General features: G+C 35.3%; 1 protein-coding gene across 7 annotated transcripts in view; it reads left to right on the top strand.

Annotated features, from left to right (window-relative positions):
• Nucleotides 1-18865, top strand: part of PDLIM5 (PDZ and LIM domain 5) — a 208726-nt gene that overhangs the window by 155754 nt on the left and 34107 nt on the right. For 6 of the 7 annotated variants that reach the window (XM_037046092.1, XM_037046088.1, XM_037046087.1 and 3 more), the window contains one exon: nt 8641-8828. In XM_037046092.1, the coding sequence (XP_036901987.1) occupies nt 8641-8828 (188 nt within the window). The remainder of the gene's footprint in view (nt 1-8640; nt 8829-18865) is intronic. The other variant, XM_037046084.1, reaches the window with a different exon arrangement.

Below are 18865 nucleotides of genomic sequence, written 5' to 3'. Positions count from 1 at the left end.
TAAGTATTTAAATTACAGTAGAACTCCCTCTTATTGCATGGATGTAGCTATATTAGAATAGTTGAATGTTTAGTAAGATACAGCTTTATACCTTTTGAAAAAAATGATAAAGAATAATAAAATGATTGGTTTTATCTGGCTGCTATGGTATAATTATCAAAGATGAAGGCTTTTCTTGGGCCATATCTGGGAAATACTGAAACACAAAAATTTTTCTTCTAAACTTAGAGCAAAAATTATTAAGCCTAATATAAATAATAAATATATCCCAAGTGTCCATTATTAAAGGTGTAATCTTAATGAAATAACTGTATGAACTGATTTCTGACAGAACATGAAATTAATGGCAGAGTATACAACTGTGACTGTAGTTAGTGAAAGCCTGATATGATACAGGCTCTCTGTTGATCATATGGGTATATCCTTCTCACTGTTATTCAGGTTTTCAGTATACTTACTTGTAATTCCAGGTAACTTCAGAAACACAGGGAGGTGTTTAAACAAAGAGAAAGAGCATTGTACATTTTGCTTTAAGAAAAAGTATCTGGCCCTGACCAGGTAGCTCAGTTGGTTAGAGTGTCGTCCTGATATGTCAGGGTTATGGGTTTGATTCCCAGTCAGGGCACATACAAGAAGAAACCAATGAATTCATAAATAAGTGGAACAACAAATTGATGTTTCTTTCTCTTTTCCCCTTCTTCTCTCTCTAACATTGATAAATAAAAAATTGAAGGAAAGAAATATCCAAAATTATTTTATATTTGTGGAATTGGGAGTATTAAAGGAGCAGACATCTGTCATTGTCAGGGCTAAGCCTGTGTACAGTGACAGGTTGCAGACCATACTTGGAATAATCTCCTCATAAAAGCCCCTAGTACATTTGTTTAAAACGAAATGGTCAGTGGTATGTTTTGATGGATAACAAATGGAGATGGGATGAGGAAAAACACTGGCTCTGTGAAAGCACTCCCTTCTCCATTTGTGGCATTCAGTTGTCTTTGTATTCCAGTAAGTTATTTTGCTCTCACTGTTTAACAAGAAAAGAACAACATAAAAATTCTTGCATACTTTTTCCAATTGGGAAATTTCAATGCTTTTCATTTATTGTAAAACTAAGAACAATTCTATAACTTTTTTGTACATAGCTACTATATATAGGGCAATCTATTATCTTTCAGCAGGGATGAAGCACTCTAAAAGAAATAAGTCCTAAATACTTTACCCTTCAAGTCAAGCATCTTGCTACTTAAATAAACTTCTTGTTTAAAAATAAAAGGCGTGTCTGCAGTTATGGACTGACTGAGCAAGTGTTAGTAGTTATTATCACTAGTTTTTATTAATAACAAATGGCACAATCTAAGTATATTTACGTATTTGAGAAATGGCAGTGGTCTCTACCAGGTAAGCTACTTGGCATTCTGGAAAATAGGAATGCAGGATACCCTGAGGGGACCTTGCTAACTCAGCGAGAAGGGTACCAGAAAGAGCAGTTGGGATAGTGTCAGAAATGTTTTATCTCAGATCTTTGCTTTTGTATCACAGTAAACTTTAAAATTATAATAAAGCATAGTATAATAATCAAATTTTTTCTTGCCATGATAGTCTATGTAGCATTTTGAATTTTGATACAAAAAATCTAAGTTAAAGAATTTAGGGCTCCCAGGAAAGATGGAGGCATAGGTAAATATGCCTCACCTCTGTGTACAACTATAGTAAAAAAAATACAATTAGACTACGAAACAAATATCACTCAGAATTATCAGAAAATTGAGGTGTGTGGAAATCAAACAGCCAAAGATTTCAAGAAGCCGCATTTATCCAGATAGGTCATGCTACTAAGACAGGGGGTCAAAGCAGCTCTACCTAATAAATAGAAACAATAAACAAGGGGCTGCCAAAATGAGGAGACAAGAAAATATGGTCCAAATGAAAGAACAGAACAAAACTCCAGAAAAAGAACTAAATGAAATGGAGATAAGCAACCTATCAGATGCACAGTTCAAAACACTGGTTATCAGGATGCCTTAGGAACTCACTGGGTACTTCAACAGGGTGAAAAAGACACAGATAACAATGAAGGTTGCATTAAGTGAAATGAAAATTTATAGGGAACCAACAATGGAGGGGATGAAACTGAGAATCAAATCAATGATTTGAAAGGCAAGGAAGGAAAAAAACAGCAAGAAGAAAAAAGAATTTTAAAAATGAGGATAGGCTTAGGAACCTCTGGGACATCTTTAAACGTACCAACATCCAAATCATAAGGGTGCCAGAAGAAAAAGAGGAAGATCTACAAATGGAAAACTTTTGGCAAAATAATGAAAGAAGACTTCCCTAATTTCTAGGAAATAGACATACAAGTCCAAGAAGCATAGTCCCAAACAAGATGGACCTAAAGAGGACCACACCAAGACACACCATGATTAAAATGCCAGAGGTTAAATATAAAGAATCTTAAAAGCAGCAAGAGAAAAGAAGAGAGTTACCTACAAAATGTTTCCATAAAACTGTCAGAAGATTTCTCAAAAAAACTTTGTTGGCTAGAAGGGACTGGCAGGAAGTATTAAAAGTGATGAAAATCAAGGACTTACAACCTAGACTACTCTATCCAGCAAAGCTATCATTTAGAACTGAAGGGCAGATAAAGTAAAACTCGGGGAGTTCATCATCACCAAGCCATTATTGTATGAAATGCTAAAGGGACTTATTTAAGAAGATAAAAACGATGAACATTAAAATGGCAATAAATCCGCAGCTATCAATAATTGAATCCAAATTACAAGCTAAGCAAACAAGCATAACAGGAACACAGTCATCGATATGGAGATCATTTGGAGCATTATCATTTGGGAGGGAAAGGTGCAGGGATTAAGAAGCACAAATTTGTAGGTACCAAAGAGACAGGTAAATGTTAAAAACAGCATAGGAAATGGAGAAGCCAAAGAACTTAAATGCATGACCCATGAACATGAACTACAGGGGGGATTGCTGGAGGGAATGGGGGTACTAAGTGAAGGAGGGCAAGGGGGAAAATGGGACAACTGTAATAGCATAATCAATAAAATATATTTTAAAAAATTAGCCCTAATTAGCTCAGTAGATTGAGTGCAGGCCTGCAAACCAAAAGGTTGCCAGTTCAGTTCCCAGTCAGGGCACATCCCTGGGTTGCAGGGCAAGTCCCCAGTAGGGAGCAAATAAGAGGCAACCACACAATGATGTTTTTTCTCCTCTTTCTCCTTCCCTTCCCCTCTCTTTATAAGTAAATAAAATCTTTAAAAAGTAAAATAGGTTAAGATTTTAAAAGAAGGAATTTTGCTTAGGAAAAGGCACACAAAAAAATTGTAAACAGATATCTGGAAGGAAGGAAACTCATGACTCCCCTGTATATCCTGGTTCTTGTAGAGGGAAAGTTCTGACGGAATTCTATAAAGTAAAAAGTTGCTTATAATTATGATCCTTTCAGAAATAATCCTTTCCTACTATATCAGAGTCTGTATATTAGTACATCAATTTTTACAAGACTTTAGCTAAAAGTTGTTTAATTTAAACTGTGATGATGAAACACACGCTGTACAATTAGCTTTTTTAAAAATTCTCAATATGTAATTAGAATAAAAGTCACCTCAAGGACATTCTTCAGTTTTTCTTTGAAAATAGACCTAAAATTTCCAACTGTTCTCAGTCTGCAGCAGAAATTTGTTATAACAGTTAAACAAATGTGGGAGAGGAATGTAAACTCTAGATAAATCAGGTTGCTGACACTGAAAGTGAACTTCTTCTTCCTTTCTCTGTTTTTCCTCATTAGCTCCATTTTTAAAAGAAATCTTTGCTTCATTATTGTATTTTCCTCCATTTTCAGTTTTTGAAATAAAAAACAAAAACTTTGATATTCTTGAAATGGAAATAATATTAGTTTAACATTTTATTTCAGCTTGTTTATTTGGCAAACTAGGGAAAATGACCTTATTTGATACTTAGTTTCTGTGGCATGAGTCAAGGGTATTTACAGATTTATTCTGGTTTCCTCATTAGAGTCTTTTAGAAAGCATTTTAATTTTGTTCATAATTTAGGTATGTCTTAAACACTTTAAACTTAGAAAAAAATTACAAGTTATTATTTTAGAAATAAGATAAGAATCTAAGTAATTATGTCATACTATATTAGTAAATTAGTCATTAATTTAAAATATTTTGCTGTTAATATTTATTGATAACATTTTATTGTCAGACATAAAATAATATGGCCAATGACTTTATTTATTCTTTAATATTTAGTACAATATACCTAAAGTTCATGTATTTTCTTTAATGGTAGTTAGTAGTTAAAAATTGAAAAAAAATATTTTTAGATACCTAGGCCTCATATATTCAGATATATGATTGTCTAGAGAAAACCAATATTCTCACATTACTACAGTAAGTGTTTTTAATAAGTAGAGGTCCCCTGAGAATATTGAACTCTACTGATCCATCCTGAATTTAATGGAACATCTTTCTTGCTTATTATTTGAACACCCTTTGAGATTTAAACATTTTAGGACTTTTGGGAGAAAATATATACAAGACTACATACAAAAGAAACAAAAAATGAAAACATTTTGGGGATTATGAGATACTTATTAAATGGGGATTTTAAGAAATATTGTGTGTTATTTAAAATTGAGTTGAGGAAACAAGCTTGTATCTGTTCTCAAAATCCTGAAACAAAACTATCACGAACTACTTAGTACAGATGAGGGTTTTTTATTTAGGAAATGTGCTTATTGCTAGGTATTACAGGGTGTGTCATTTCTTGAGTGTATACCATGCGCTCAGCACTGTGGTAAGTACTGAGTGTGTATTACTCTGTTGTATTTTATTTCTAGCGATAACCTTTGAATAAAATAACATTTTCATCTAATTTTACAAATGAAGAACCTTAAATAGAGCTAAGTAACATTCCCAACATCACAGTAAAGGCCCAAACCTTAGTTTATAATGTAGTGGAGGAGATAAGATACATAAAAAAGTTACTACTAATTTTTTTTGAAAACCCTGGTTATCACAAATTGAAATGTAACTATATGTCATGCAGTGAATCTGTGCCATGAAGTGAAGGGAGGAGTATCTATTCTTTTAGAAGATTGCATGAGTAAATGAAATTCATTAATTGCATAGCATGGGACACAGTACATGATGGGTATTATTGTTACTACTATTACTTATGGATACCATCTGGACCAGTGCAGATGGAGAGTGGGGAGAGGTGCCTTCTGTGTACAGCCTGGAAAAATATGAGAACTGTGGGTAGAGAGGAGGCCTGAGCAGAATATAGTTTGTATAGCAAAGTGGTAGGAAATATGATTGGAGAGGGACATTGTAGCTACATCTTAGAAGGTGTTGAATGTCATGCAGAAGTATATTGTTGAATGTAATGCAGAAGTATATCTTAGCTCTCCACCCTCTAAATGGTTAAATTCCTTCTATTGCATCTTCAGCTTCTGATTGAGTACCTTCTGGAGGCAGATCTCTCGTGAAAGGTGTTATTAGGAAACAGATTTCCCCGCCTTTTGACAGTTTTTCATATTAGGAAGTACTTCTTTTTATTGAACCAAATCTCTCTCACTGTAGATTCTACTCAACAGTAGGCAAACAGAGTGTATCCACGTTGAGTGAATTCACTATCACATATTTGAGGATTGCTCTTCATGCTTCTCCTGAATTTTTTCCATATCCTGAGCCAATATTACTAGTTCTCTCAGCCAAATTTCATTAGGCTTGGCATTGATTTCCTATCATACTGGTCTCTTTTTTCTAAGTAGGTTTGTCTGACAGTTCCCCTAGAATTAAATTTAAATTCTTTCACCTTATTAAATATTAAATGAAGATTTGGGTTTTGTTTTTGTTTCCATATTTTTTGTTTCATCTGGAATTTCTAGTATTGCTTATTCATAAATTTTCTTCTCAGAACTATGATTATATGATTATTAGTTATAAAAAATAACTAATCCACATGAGTAATTAACCCTAAAATTAAAATGACCTCTACCGCCCTGGCCAATGTGGCTCAGTTGATTGGAGCGTCATCCTGTAAGCTCAAAAGTCATGGGTTTGATTCCCAGTCAAGGCACATGCCTGGATTGTGGGTTTGATCCCAGGTCTGGGCACATGTAAGAACAACTCCCAGTAGGGGCACCTAGGAGAGACAGCCAGTCTATATTTCTCTCCCACATCGGTGTTTCCCTCCCTAACTCTCTCCCTCCATTTCCTTCTCTCTCTCAAAAAAAATTAATACTCAAATCAGGTGAGGATGAAAAATAATAATGATAAATAAAATGACCTGTACTTACGCATTACTTTCAAAAATTATTTTTATTGTCTAAAATTTTGAAAATATTTTATTATTTGAATATATTAATTATTCTTTTATATGTTAACTTCATATTCCATGCCTTAGAGTATGTTAAGCACTTTGTACATAATTATTTAAGACTTGTGGAACGCTCATAAGCCACATATTATCCCCACTTAAAGTGTAGTAACTGAGGCTTAGAGGAGTAAAAAAAATTGTCCTTCATGAAGCTTTTAAAAGGTGCTCATGACCGTTATACTATAATGCTGAAACTGTTTCCTTTAATATTATTTACTGTCATCCTTATTGGTGATTGTGTCTAGCATTTGCATTAAGTAAGCAATCTTTCACTTTTTATTTATTATAAAAATTTAAATTAGAGTGCTTAAATTTTTCATTGTATGGTATGTTTAACATCAATCGTGCTTTAGTTTTTCATTAAACTGGTTAGAAATGATACAAAAAGGTGGTGGCTCTATCATACTTGAATTTGAGATAACAATATTTCAAAAAAATTAAAATAGCTCTGGTGTGTATGATTTTTCAAAACTGATCAGAGTCAGAGGTGCCCTAAGACCACCCTCAGGTTTGCTGATTCACTGGAGGATTTACAGTCAGACATGATTAAGATTTATTCCAGTGGAAGAATACAAAGCAAAATCAACACGAGAAGAGGCAGGTGGGATCAAGCATGGAAGAAGCGGGACTCGTGTTTTCAAAAGCCCTCTCCCAGTGAAGTCTAACGAGACACGCTTGATTCCTACAGCGACGAGAGCTAACAACAAAGCAGGCGGAGTGTTGTCTGCCAGAGAAGCTCATTAGAAACCAAGTACCTAAGACAAGGTTTTCATTGAGCTCGTTACAGAGGCACACCGTACCTAGTTCATACGGAAATTTCAGACTCTCAGAAGGAAAGCAAGTATTTAGTGTAAATAACATTGTTTATATAGTTTAGGCAGTGAGGAACTCTTATCTTTAAGAGGAAGTTTTATATGACTGCAGGGAACTGTTTATGAGCCAAGTTCCCAAATGCCAGTCAGAGGCCAACCTTGCAAGCAGGCCTTCCACAGGATAGGCTGCCTCAGGCCTGCTTAGTGAGGTGTTATCCAGGATTCAAGAGGCATTGGGGAAATTAGGTATTCTTGTTTACTTGTTAGTATAGTGGATGTGATTGAATTTGAAATTTATTTTCCTTGAAATATTCTCAACCTAAATGGTATACTTAAGGGTATTTATTTCATTGAAGTCATTAATAGTACCCTATTTTTGTTTATCTGTTGTTCCAGCTATTGCTTTCAGATGTTGAGGAAATTCAGTTTTTCTGCATAGAATTATCTATAACCAGTACCTCAATTTTTATTGAAAAGCTAGTAGGATTGATCATTATTGCTGTTGTTATAATAACTATTATTATTATTATACTTCATTTGAGAGAAATTGTCAGAGTGTTGTGTCATTCCATTGTGCATATTTTATAATTTGAGCTATCTAAACATTTTTTGGAAATGATATGTAATCATAAATGACAAATAACTGGGTGAAAAAACCGTATGATCTAAAGGAAACTAGAACCAGCACTGATAAGGCCTCTTGTTGAACAAGGAACTCTGATGGAGAATGGACAATGCTGGTCTTGTCTCTTGTTTTTTTTGTATTGTGAGCACAGAACAGTGCATGTTCTGTGAGACTGGGGGTGTCGTTCCTTGTTTACCACTGTGTGGCCAGCGTATAGCACAATGTCTGGCAGATAGTAGGTGCTTAAGTATTTATTGAATGAATTAGTGACTGAGTCTGTGAATGAAAAGAATGACTTGTGAGATGTCAGAGAAAGTTAGTTCATAAAATACCAGAAGAATGTGGGAAAGGGGAAAGAAACATCTGTGCCGTTTTATAGAGATTTTCAAGGGTTCTTTAATAATTGATTATTTTAGTCTGGTGATTGTTTATAGAGAGGAATAAGAAGTCAGCTTATTATTTAAAAAGGTTGGCTGTATTAGTTTTTCGGTGGCCTCATTTCTCATTGAAGACCTTTTTTTAAATTTTTATTTAATTCTTGTTCAAGTACAGTTCATTGAAGACCTTTTAAAGAGAATTTCCAAAGTGTTGAACAAATGAAATCTACTTTCCTTTTTGTTTTGTTTTGTTTTAAAGAGAGGCACTCCTGATTATGGTTTTAGAAGTTTTTTTTAATATTAGTTATTGATTATTATTTTTGGTTTCCTTAGAGATTGAATAGGTTGAAAAAAGAAACAATTGTTGCTAGGTTAGCTTGCTACCATTTCACCAAAAATGTTTTATTTTCTTTCCAGCAGCACCCAGGAGCCTTCTCAGCCATTCGCTTCATCAGTAGCTTCAGCACAGCGTGGGCCTCAGAGGCCGGAAAGCCCAGCCTTTGCCAGACCAGGGGTGGCCAGTCTCACAACCGCTGCTGCCTTCAAGCCTGTGGGCTCCACCAGCATTGTCAAGTCACCAAGCTGGCAGCGGCCAAACCAAACAGGTATGCCAAAGAAATCTCTAACATTTTGCTTTTCTTAAGTGTAATTATGAAAATGTGTTCTGGGGTATATAATAGAATTAATTGGCGAAACTCATTCTCAACCATCTAACATTTTAAAAGGACTACAGAGAATAGGTACAGCTGTTTTCCTCTCGAAGTGTTTCATAAACATTTTCCATATGTTATTGCCATTTGCTATTCATAACTATAGAACTGGGCATTTTCTTATTTTCCAGATTCCTTGGGGAGCATGTGTTATGGATTGTAAATTTGGGGTCTCATTAACGAACTGTATTGTCAGAAGGTAATCTTGGAAAATACAACATTTTAGTTTTGATGATAGATGCAGAATTAACAACAGAAGCATTTAATGTCATCAGACAATTACTGAAGAAAGGATCTTTCTTTCCTTCTGAAGATTCAGAAGGCAGACATGGAAGGAGGACATAGTGCTACAGAGAGCATTTGAATGGTGTTAGGATGGAACAATTTAGGGTCAGTCTGGAAACTTGAGTTTTCATTCACTTCTATAGATGAATAGCTTTAAATAAAGTCAGTTAATAACCTCTTTGATCCTCAGTTTTCTGATCTGCAGAGTGCAGGAAGACTAAATGATCTCCTGTTTCTCCAGGAGTGAACCAAGTTTGTAACTATAGGATCAGAGTAACTGTTTTAGCAGGAAGATGGGACTCTACTTAAATGTTGCCAATCCCACACTCAGCTTTCATCTCTTCCCGTTCTTTACACTGCCCCTGGGTGATCTCTCATGCAGGTTTCTGTGGGTACCTAGTCGCAGTCCTCTTTCCTGAACTTCACATCCTCAAACCTTGTTAACCTACTTGCTGTTTCCTGATGGTACCTCAAATGCAGTGTGTCTGAAGTGTCATTACCTATCTCTGGGAATGGAACATCCACCCAGTCACCAAAGCTGGATGGTGAGCTTGAGACCTCCCACTCCACTCCCCTCTTCTCACAGTAATTAACACCTAATGATTCTACATCTCAGTATTGCTCAATTTTTTTTCTTCTCTCCACATTGCCTTGTCATTGCAAACACCCTGTAACTGATTTCCCTGTCTCCTTCTCCCCTGTCAGTCTGTCCTCCATACCCCAGCAATGCTTTGTCTAAAACTCTGGTCTGACTCTGGGCCCAGCTGTCTCCACAAGCTCCTCTCCTGCTGCTCCCAAGTGGATATGATCTAGACCAATTTAAAGAAAAGAAATTTTTATTATTTTGAAAACTTAAAATATTTAGCGTAGTGTAATTAACCTTTGAAATTTCTGGACTGTTAATTAACTTGGCAAACCTATTCTTTTGGGGGAAAATTCTGACAGCTCAGCCCATACATTTTAAATTATTTCCATTTAGTTAAAGCTTATCCATGACAGTAGAGATTAGCTATAAATATTTTGTGTGTCCATTAAAATAAAATAATTCAGAAAAAATTTGGAAAGATAATTAGAAGGGAAGAAGAGAATATTTCCTAAAAGAACAAGGGAAAGACTAGATTTCTGAGGTAGAAACTGACACAAAGTATATGTACTGTGGAGAGCAGAAAATAATATGTACTGCTTTTGGAAACTATGGTCAAAATAGCACTTTGCTTATTAGAGGGAAAAGGAAAAATCTCACTTGATGTGAAATTCCTGGAGAATACACTACAGCAAAATTACCACAAGAGGGTGACAGACTCCTTTCTTCTCTGAATAATCGAGGCAGGCAGATAATGCAACTAAAATTAGTATTCACTGGCCACTATTTAAAATATACTTTTTACAAAACATAAATGAATTTAATTTGAAAAATCAACAGTATGAAACATTAGACAATATATAACATTATAAACCATTAATATCATAAAAAATTGAAAATGTTTTGCCATTGATAAGTCATTGTTGAGCTACATCATGATGCTTACTTAGCTCAAATCAGAAGGCATTTGCATAACACCTGCTGTATCTTGCTCTAAGTGCTACACACTGACACTTCATGAATTGGTATGTTATATATAAAAGTACTTATTTTACAATCTTTTGTAAAAACTGTGTAATAAATGAAAAATTGCCAGCTCCCCAAATTCTTTTATTCTACTCTAATAGTATCTCACATTTCAAAACAAAACAAAACACCTCAGAATCTAGTCTTGGTCTCATAAACAGTTTCAAGAGCTTCCTAATGCAGATGAAAAGTAATTTTGATTTAGAAGGTGACAGGTGCCTCATTATGGGTTCTTAGGTTCTTACAATTCACCTGTGAGAACCGCAGCGTCAGCAGAGGGCTGCAGAGCCAGAGGGCCTGTCGTGGGCTAGTGTGGAGTTGGGTAAAGCACCCAGGCGGGCGCCATGGCTTCTCACCTGAGAAATTCGGCCTGCTTTCTCTTCGTAATTCACAGCTGTGCACTAGTGTGGGTGGAGAAAAATGAAAACAATTTTTTAATTTTCCTATCCTCCATCACCAGAGAGTGACTGTTACCAGTGATGTCATTTTAAACTCATTCCTACAGCTGGGTGGGAGACGTGGGATCAGAATCACCTAGCTGCAGTCTGTGACCCACCTGGTTGATCCTGAATCAGTTTAATGGACCACAGACAATATTTTCATTAAAAAATGAAATAGAATAGAAAATACAAGAATATTTTCATATGCTAAGGAAAATATTATAAAATGTAATTTTAGTTAATATATGTATATACAAGTAAGTGTATTTGTATGTACACATGCAAACATGTTTTGGGTTAGAAGGTAAAGTATATTTCATACTGTTGTTTACAGTTAGAAGTCTGAAAGTCATTTATTTAAGTAGATTTTAGTCATACTTTGTCCTTTGGGATGACCAATAATGGCTGTGAACTGATAGCTTAGGGAAAAAGCCTGCATCGGAAGGGCTAATTGAAAGTTCAAGACCTACTACTACCTTCTGAACCTGCCTTGCGTTTCTGTTACCTCCACTGAAGTTCTGGCTTTAAATTTTCGATCATTGTTTCACTTCGGTGTTGTACAGTGCGTGTTACCCAGAGAGAGAGGTCTTACAAGAGCACAGTAATGCTGTTCTGGTTGATAAATAGGAAGTGGGTGTATGTAACAGCATTATAGTTTAGATTGGGTCATCTTTTTCTCAGTCTCAGGCATATAGTGTATACATATGCAGGTTTGCCAGTGGCTGCCAAAAAGCTAAATATTTTAGGATGCAAAATGTTCTAAAGTTCATAGTCTAAATGGAAGTATTAAGATATAAGAAAAGTAAGAATCCAGGCTTGAATTTTATTTAAGCCAACAAACCTACTTCCTATTCACCTTGTCTTTGGCTAGATTTCCATAATTCAGATGCGATAGTCCATTTAGAAATGTTGGCTTGATATAGAAAAATACATAATAGGTGTGATTCTTCTTGTCATTTTTCAGAATTGGGGACTTGTACTTTTTAAAGTTATTTTTTAATTCATTTTTTGTATGTCTTAATAGATTTTAGAATGTTTGAAACCTTCATATTGTATATAATTAGTAAGTGGTTAGATACATATTTTCAAAACGTTTGTAAATTTAGTGGTATAAGTTGAAAAGTATGTTCTTATGTTTATGTAGGTGACCTAATTTGCTATGTAATGTTTTTCCTATATTCTGTTTAGGCTATGGATATCACATTAGTTCATTCGATGCAAGTATACGTATAAAATATTACCGTCTTACCAAATTTAGTCAGCTGTTTTTCACAAATACAGTATTAGAGTCATAAAGAGTCATTATATGTTGGAAGCACATTAGTTTTCTAACTTTAATTGTATACAAAGTGAGGACGACTCATACAGGGATGTCCAATCTTTCGATATCTCTAGGACACACTGGAAGAAAAAGAGTTGTCTGGGGCCACACATTAAATGTATAGACACTAACAAAAACTGATGAGCAAAAAAAAAAGATTTTAAGTAAATTTACGATTTTGTGTTGGGCCCCATTTTTAGCCATCCTGGGCCACATGTAGCCCATGGGCCATGGGTTGGACACTCCCACGAGTGCTCTGCCAGATCAGGCCTATTGTTTATTGAGCCTGGCTTCCTAGCTGATGGTGGTCCCGAACTAGAGGAAGCCCACCTTGTGGAGTTGAATTTCAGAAGGCCTGAGATTTTCCCCAGATGGAACATTTTGAGCCTTCAATTTATTTATCTGTTAAAACAAGGGTCAAAAAGAGTCCCTTAGAGCATTCTTTTGAAGCTCCAATGATATAACAAAGTGCTTGATATATAGAGGATACTCAGAAAAGGTTTCACCCCTTTATTCTTTTTAGAGATAGTGTTAGTAACTTAGACTGTTACTATCCAACAATACAGTTTTCATGTGACCTCCCTTCTTGAAAATATTTTGGGCTTTCTGCTGCCTGCACATTTAATGTTTGGCCTCTTAATAGGGCTTGTGGTCTCTTTACAACCTTATGCCAACCTTTTCCAGCCTCATTTTGTACTATCGTTCCTTATATTCCCTATAGTCCAGTCACACTAGAGTTCATCAGTTCATATAACCCTTGGGCACACAGTTCTGTGCTTTGTACAGCAGCTCCTTTGATTTGAAATGCTTTTATACTCTTCTGTCCCTGGAAAATTTATCTTCACTCTTTAAGACCAGATGTCATCTTCTTTGTGAGCCATTCGTGAGCCCTAATCATAGTTGCCTATCCTTTCTCTATGTTCCTAAAAAATTTTGATAATGACCTTATTATAGCATTCATCATGATCATTTCAACTGTTTACATATTTGTCTTTTACTGCTGTTTGTAGACCCCCCCCCACCCCCTTAAGGACAGGGATCAAGTCTTAGTAATCTTTATTTTACAGCATCTAAACAATACCTAGCTAAGATTATGGGCTGGAAGTAAGTGTCAGTGAGGGAATAAATGAATGAGTGGATAGGTCAGTTTGTCTTATTCTTTATATCTTCACATAATTTGAGGGATTCACAAGCATTGTTCTTTCCTCCTACAAGACCTGAAATTGCCACAGCAGTTATTGAACAAAGGTGAGTGTGTACCTGCCAAAGCTTGCCCCTAAAAACTGTACATGTTGATAAGGAAAGGGGGACTTCATGCTGCTTGAAGCAGGGAATGCCTGTAAGACTTAACAGTTGTGAAAATAAGCAGTACTGTAACTAGAGCTCATTAATTTCCAGCAGTTAACAAGCTTTTAGACCTGAAGCCCTATCGCAACATTTTATCCCTCAAAAAAATGTGGAATTTATGGCATATAAGGAATCAAGCAGTGGAGTACAGAAGAAATAGTAGGGATGTTCACCCATTTTGTCACTGTGGACAAATCGACTTGGTTGCAAAACACCAGTAAAATAATGGAAATGTGCAAACAGTGCAAAGAGTTAAATCAGATTGCAAGGTCCAGGTCAGAAGGCGAGGAGGTCTGGATCAATCTGAACTTCCAGTGATAGAATTTTGAGGTAGAATATGCATTTGTTTATAATGGAGTCCTATTTTATGCAGGAATAAAGTGTTAACATTTGTGCCTAAAGTAAAATCACATGTAGTCAAAACCCGTGAATATTTTTAGGAAGATGCCACCTTGGAGAGGGAACAGCATATGCAAAAGCTCACAAAGAACTTGGCTTCTTAAAGAAAAGACAAGTGGTTAGTACTGTATAGTGGCCAGAAGGGGGGTTGGAGGGGTTATTGGGGGCCTTGTCAGAAAGAACATTTGAAAGTAAGAAAAGTGACACAATCATATTTGCATTGTTAAAAAGATCATTAGAGTGTCAGTGTGTTTAAAAGGTCATTGTATTCACACTGTAAAAAATTAAAGATTGGAGTCATAGAGACTCTTTAAAGAGGTTGTTGAGGTAATCAGTATAGAGAGGAAGATGATGATATGACCCTAGGCAATGACAATGGCAGTGGCAGTGCAGAGAATTCCTAGGGCAAGAGAATGCCAAGTACTTACACTTTAACCTGACTGGGATGTATGTTTTGACCATTATCCTTCCATGGAGCCTTATTCCCTACACAGTATTATTTATCCTCTGTAAAAATGTTGGTAGAGAGTGTATTTGGTGTGGAGAAAATATACTTCCTTCTACGTCAGATTATGACAGAGAAAAATGGTTGAGTATATTTTTACTTTTGCGGGGGGTTGTTTTTAAAAACAGAATTAATATATTTCAATGTACAACTTCTTGACAACCAAAAAATAAAACATCATAGTAAAATAACAAAAACATTAATGTGTCTAGTTATAGAATATAAATCTTAATGGATTGCATCTTGTAATTGAAAAATAAGTTAAAGATTGCTTTTATAAATATCTAGTCCATTTTTATAACACTTCCTCAGGCAAGTGCATTTATTTCCCCTAAGTTATCATTTTCTAGATGTTGCTGCTTTTGGTTCTTTATACCTGCAGATATGAGAGTGGTAACATTGCCGTGATCCTCACTGCACCGCATGCCTTTGCACAAAGCACCAGAACTACATGTTGTCATGGAAATAAACATTATGAGAGAGAAAAGGAGATTCTCCCAAGATAAAAAGCAAAATTCTGTAGAACCCTGATGGTCAAAGATTAAATACTTAATGTTGCTATTTGTATGTAGTACAGAAAGCTTTAAATCTGTAGATAGACTTTAAATTTTTTTTCATTCATTATTGGGTCTTTTTTTTCTTTTCCATTTTCAAAACATGTTGATTTTGAGAGCGTTCATAATGATTTAAATGTATTACTATTATAAGTGTTTAGTAAATAATTTATGAATTCTTACTCAGAAAGTCATTGAACTATACAGTATTGGCTGAGACTATAATCATAATTTTCTATAGAGAAGAAAGGCTATTTCATAGAGCGGTTGAAAATAAAAAGGCTTTGTTATGTTTTCTTTCAAAGTAGTGTTATGGTTTTATCTAGCTTAAAATCTTTTTTGTGTGCTATTTTCATTAGCTGTTCTCACAACGTGTTAAGATAATGCTGCCTTCATGTTCTCTTTAATTGTGTATGTATACAACTTCCTGTTCATTTAGGTCCTGTGATATTGGGAAGAAATTAGTGGATTTCTTCCTTGTTATTTTTTGCTTTTAATGTTAAATGTATCATGGAGGCAAACACTGCAGTGAAGAAAGTAAGGGCACGTAGTTGATATTATGGTGACACAGTCACTACACTACTACTATTTTAACATTTAGTAGTAGACATTCTTTATCTCTGATACTCCATATTGAACAAATATTGATTTCCTTGTATTCTACTTAACGGCATTATTCCCTTTATATGTATCGTGTAATACGTATGTACACTTTTTATTAGTGAATCACTATTTTCTTTATGAAACAGTTTTAATATATGTAGTAAAGGCAAGAGGTCATAATTGATAAAGACTTGTAAAAATTGGTGATTCTTTTTTAAAATATAAGTTGTGTTTTTGAAAAAACACAGTACAAGTAATCTGTAAACAGAAAAGTTGGAATCATTTGCAGGTTTTTTAGGGACACAGTAGATTCTTTTTGGTGAAATCAAAAATGGCAAAAGACACAAAATTACCTTTCAAAATGACTAGTTAGTTTTGGCTTTTTTTTCTGTTGCACTCTGCCTTGGGGCGTACTTACCATCCTTTTTGGGCATTTAGAACTCAGGAATGTAACGGGTAGTCTTGAAGGGGAGTGACCAGTTTTATTTAACAGTAAATGGCAGATAGTGATCATTGTTTTTTTAAATAATTCTTTCAGTATTTAAAAGTATCTTTTTATTCAGAATATACAATAAGATAATGTCATGAAAATTTTAAGTGGACTCCATTTTACCAATGAGCTAAACAGAGTCTAGGAGAAGTCAAAAGGATCACCCAGAGTCCTGTGGTGATTTGAACCCAGGTGTTTTGACTAAATAGGGGTCTTTCTTGTATCACAAGGTAACATCAGTGAATATGATATTTAAGGAGGAGTAAATCTCTTAGAGATAATGTAGAAAGGATTCTTCCCTTGCATGGGGGGATAAACGAGTGACTAACAACTATTAAAATGTTTCAAGTAACATTTTCTTTGCATCTAAACTCCATTTTTAAAACTTAGCTAAGATTCTAGTTAACCGACTCTTTATCATACCCTGCCTTTGCAGTTTGCTACATTTTAGCAATAAAGAAAAGCTTATTTATTCATTATGGACAGAGCTTTGGAGAGATCTGATATATTCTGTGTCCTCCTTCCCCCCCCCCCCCCCGCAAGGAAGACTCAGATATATTTGTGAGATCTGATTAGATCAAAAACTGAATGATGTGCATCTCAGTTATAAGTGGATATAAATTCTATCTTTTATTTGAAATCTAAAGGAGATAGGGGTGAGAAGGAAATTACTGTTTCTCCAACCATCCCAAATTTCATTGTAGGCTTTACGCTATAGTAATAAATCGAGATAACTAGATTTGCTTAGCTAAGATGGATAGATTTATTGCTTCCATTTTAAAATTTTTATATGAATAAGTAAACTGCTACCAGTTGCTTATGTTTCATCTCTTCTAATAATGTTTTATTGCCATCTGCTCCCCTGCTTTTTGACATCATTAAACTAAACAGTCTACTGGCCACAAAGGCCTGACTGGAGCTGTCCATTGTCAAAACCTTGGTGTGAAGCATGTAAATATGCTCTATCTCTTTACAGAACAAGAAGATATTTTCATTTAGAATTATGACTCTCAGGAGAAAAAAAGGAAAAACCATTAACTGCTTTCTTTTCTTCTAAATGTCTTCTTATTGGAATTTATTTCCATGTTGGAAGCTTTCCACTGCCGACACAAGTACACTATTCTAAAAGCTCTTCTTTCTCCCCATTTTCCTTTCAACCTGAGATTAAAATATTAAATTTTTTATAGGTGAAGATACTTGGACTTATTCATATATGCTTTTAATAAAGAATTAAAACTTTTTATTAATTGACGCATATTGTTTAAACTAGAGATTGGCAAACTGGCCTTTGGTCACATCTGGGCCACCACCTGGTTTTGTAAATAAAGTTTTATTGGAGCACAACCATGCTCATTTATTTGCATGTTGTCTATGGCTCCTTTGTTATAGTAGCAGAGCTAAGTCGTTTCCACATAAACCATATGGCCCACAACATCTAAAATATTCTCTGGCCATTTATGGGAGAATAATTCACAACCCTAGGTTTAAACCATAGGATTAAGAAAAATTATGCTTGATAATTCTGCACAATAGATGCAGACTTTATTAGAGTCATGAGTACCCTTGACAGCACTAGTAAGTGGTAAGCATTTTTATTGCCTCTTTGCTTGTAACATCACCTGTAAGATGAACTCTTTGGGGGCAGGAATCTTATTCTTTGGTGTATCATTTGTATGTATTCTCTAAGTAGTTGTTGAATGAGTGGACATTGATTAACATTAATGAAGCATATCTTACACATCCAAGGAACTGTAAGCGAGCCCTTTACTTTACCTCCTCATTCAGCCCTCTCACACTGGAGCTAGTTGTTATTGTTGCTGTTTTACAGATGAGGAAACTAGGACGCAGAATGATGACATTTCTAAGTTCATACAACTAGAAATTAGCAGAACAAGAAGTCCAAGATGTCTTAACATTAGTCTTTATGCTCAGTAAGAACACCTGTCCAGAAAGTATCCATCCATGTAATGTGGAAAAATAGACATTTATTGAAGAAGATACAAGAAACATTGTACGTAGGACAATGATGCCTCACTTCCCTTCAAAGTAGGCACCTTGGGACCCCACATAGTTCTCTCAGCATCTCTTCCACTGTTCAAAATGCTCTGCAAAATCCTTTGTTGGAATTGCCATTATCTGCCCCATTGTATTTTCCTGAATCTCATCAACAGTCTGAAATCTCTTCCCTTTCAAAGGTGACTTTAATTTTGGGAAAAGCCAGAAGTTGCAGGGTGCCCGCCCATCTGGGCTGTAGGGAGGCTGAGTCAACTGGGAAATTTGATGTTTTGCCATGTAACTGTGCACGGGATGCGATGCATGAGCAGGAGCATTGTGATGAAGCTGCCAATTGCCGGTTGCCCACAGCTGCAGCCATTTTCC

Source organism: Sturnira hondurensis, unplaced genomic scaffold (genome assembly GCF_014824575.4).
Source record: "Sturnira hondurensis isolate 20B ecotype Veracruz unplaced genomic scaffold, ASM1482457v3 Scaffold0004998, whole genome shotgun sequence".
NCBI lineage: Eukaryota > Metazoa > Chordata > Mammalia > Chiroptera > Phyllostomidae > Sturnira > Sturnira hondurensis.
Note: the sequence above shows the minus strand (reverse complement) of the source record. Positions and strands in the feature narration are given on the sequence as shown.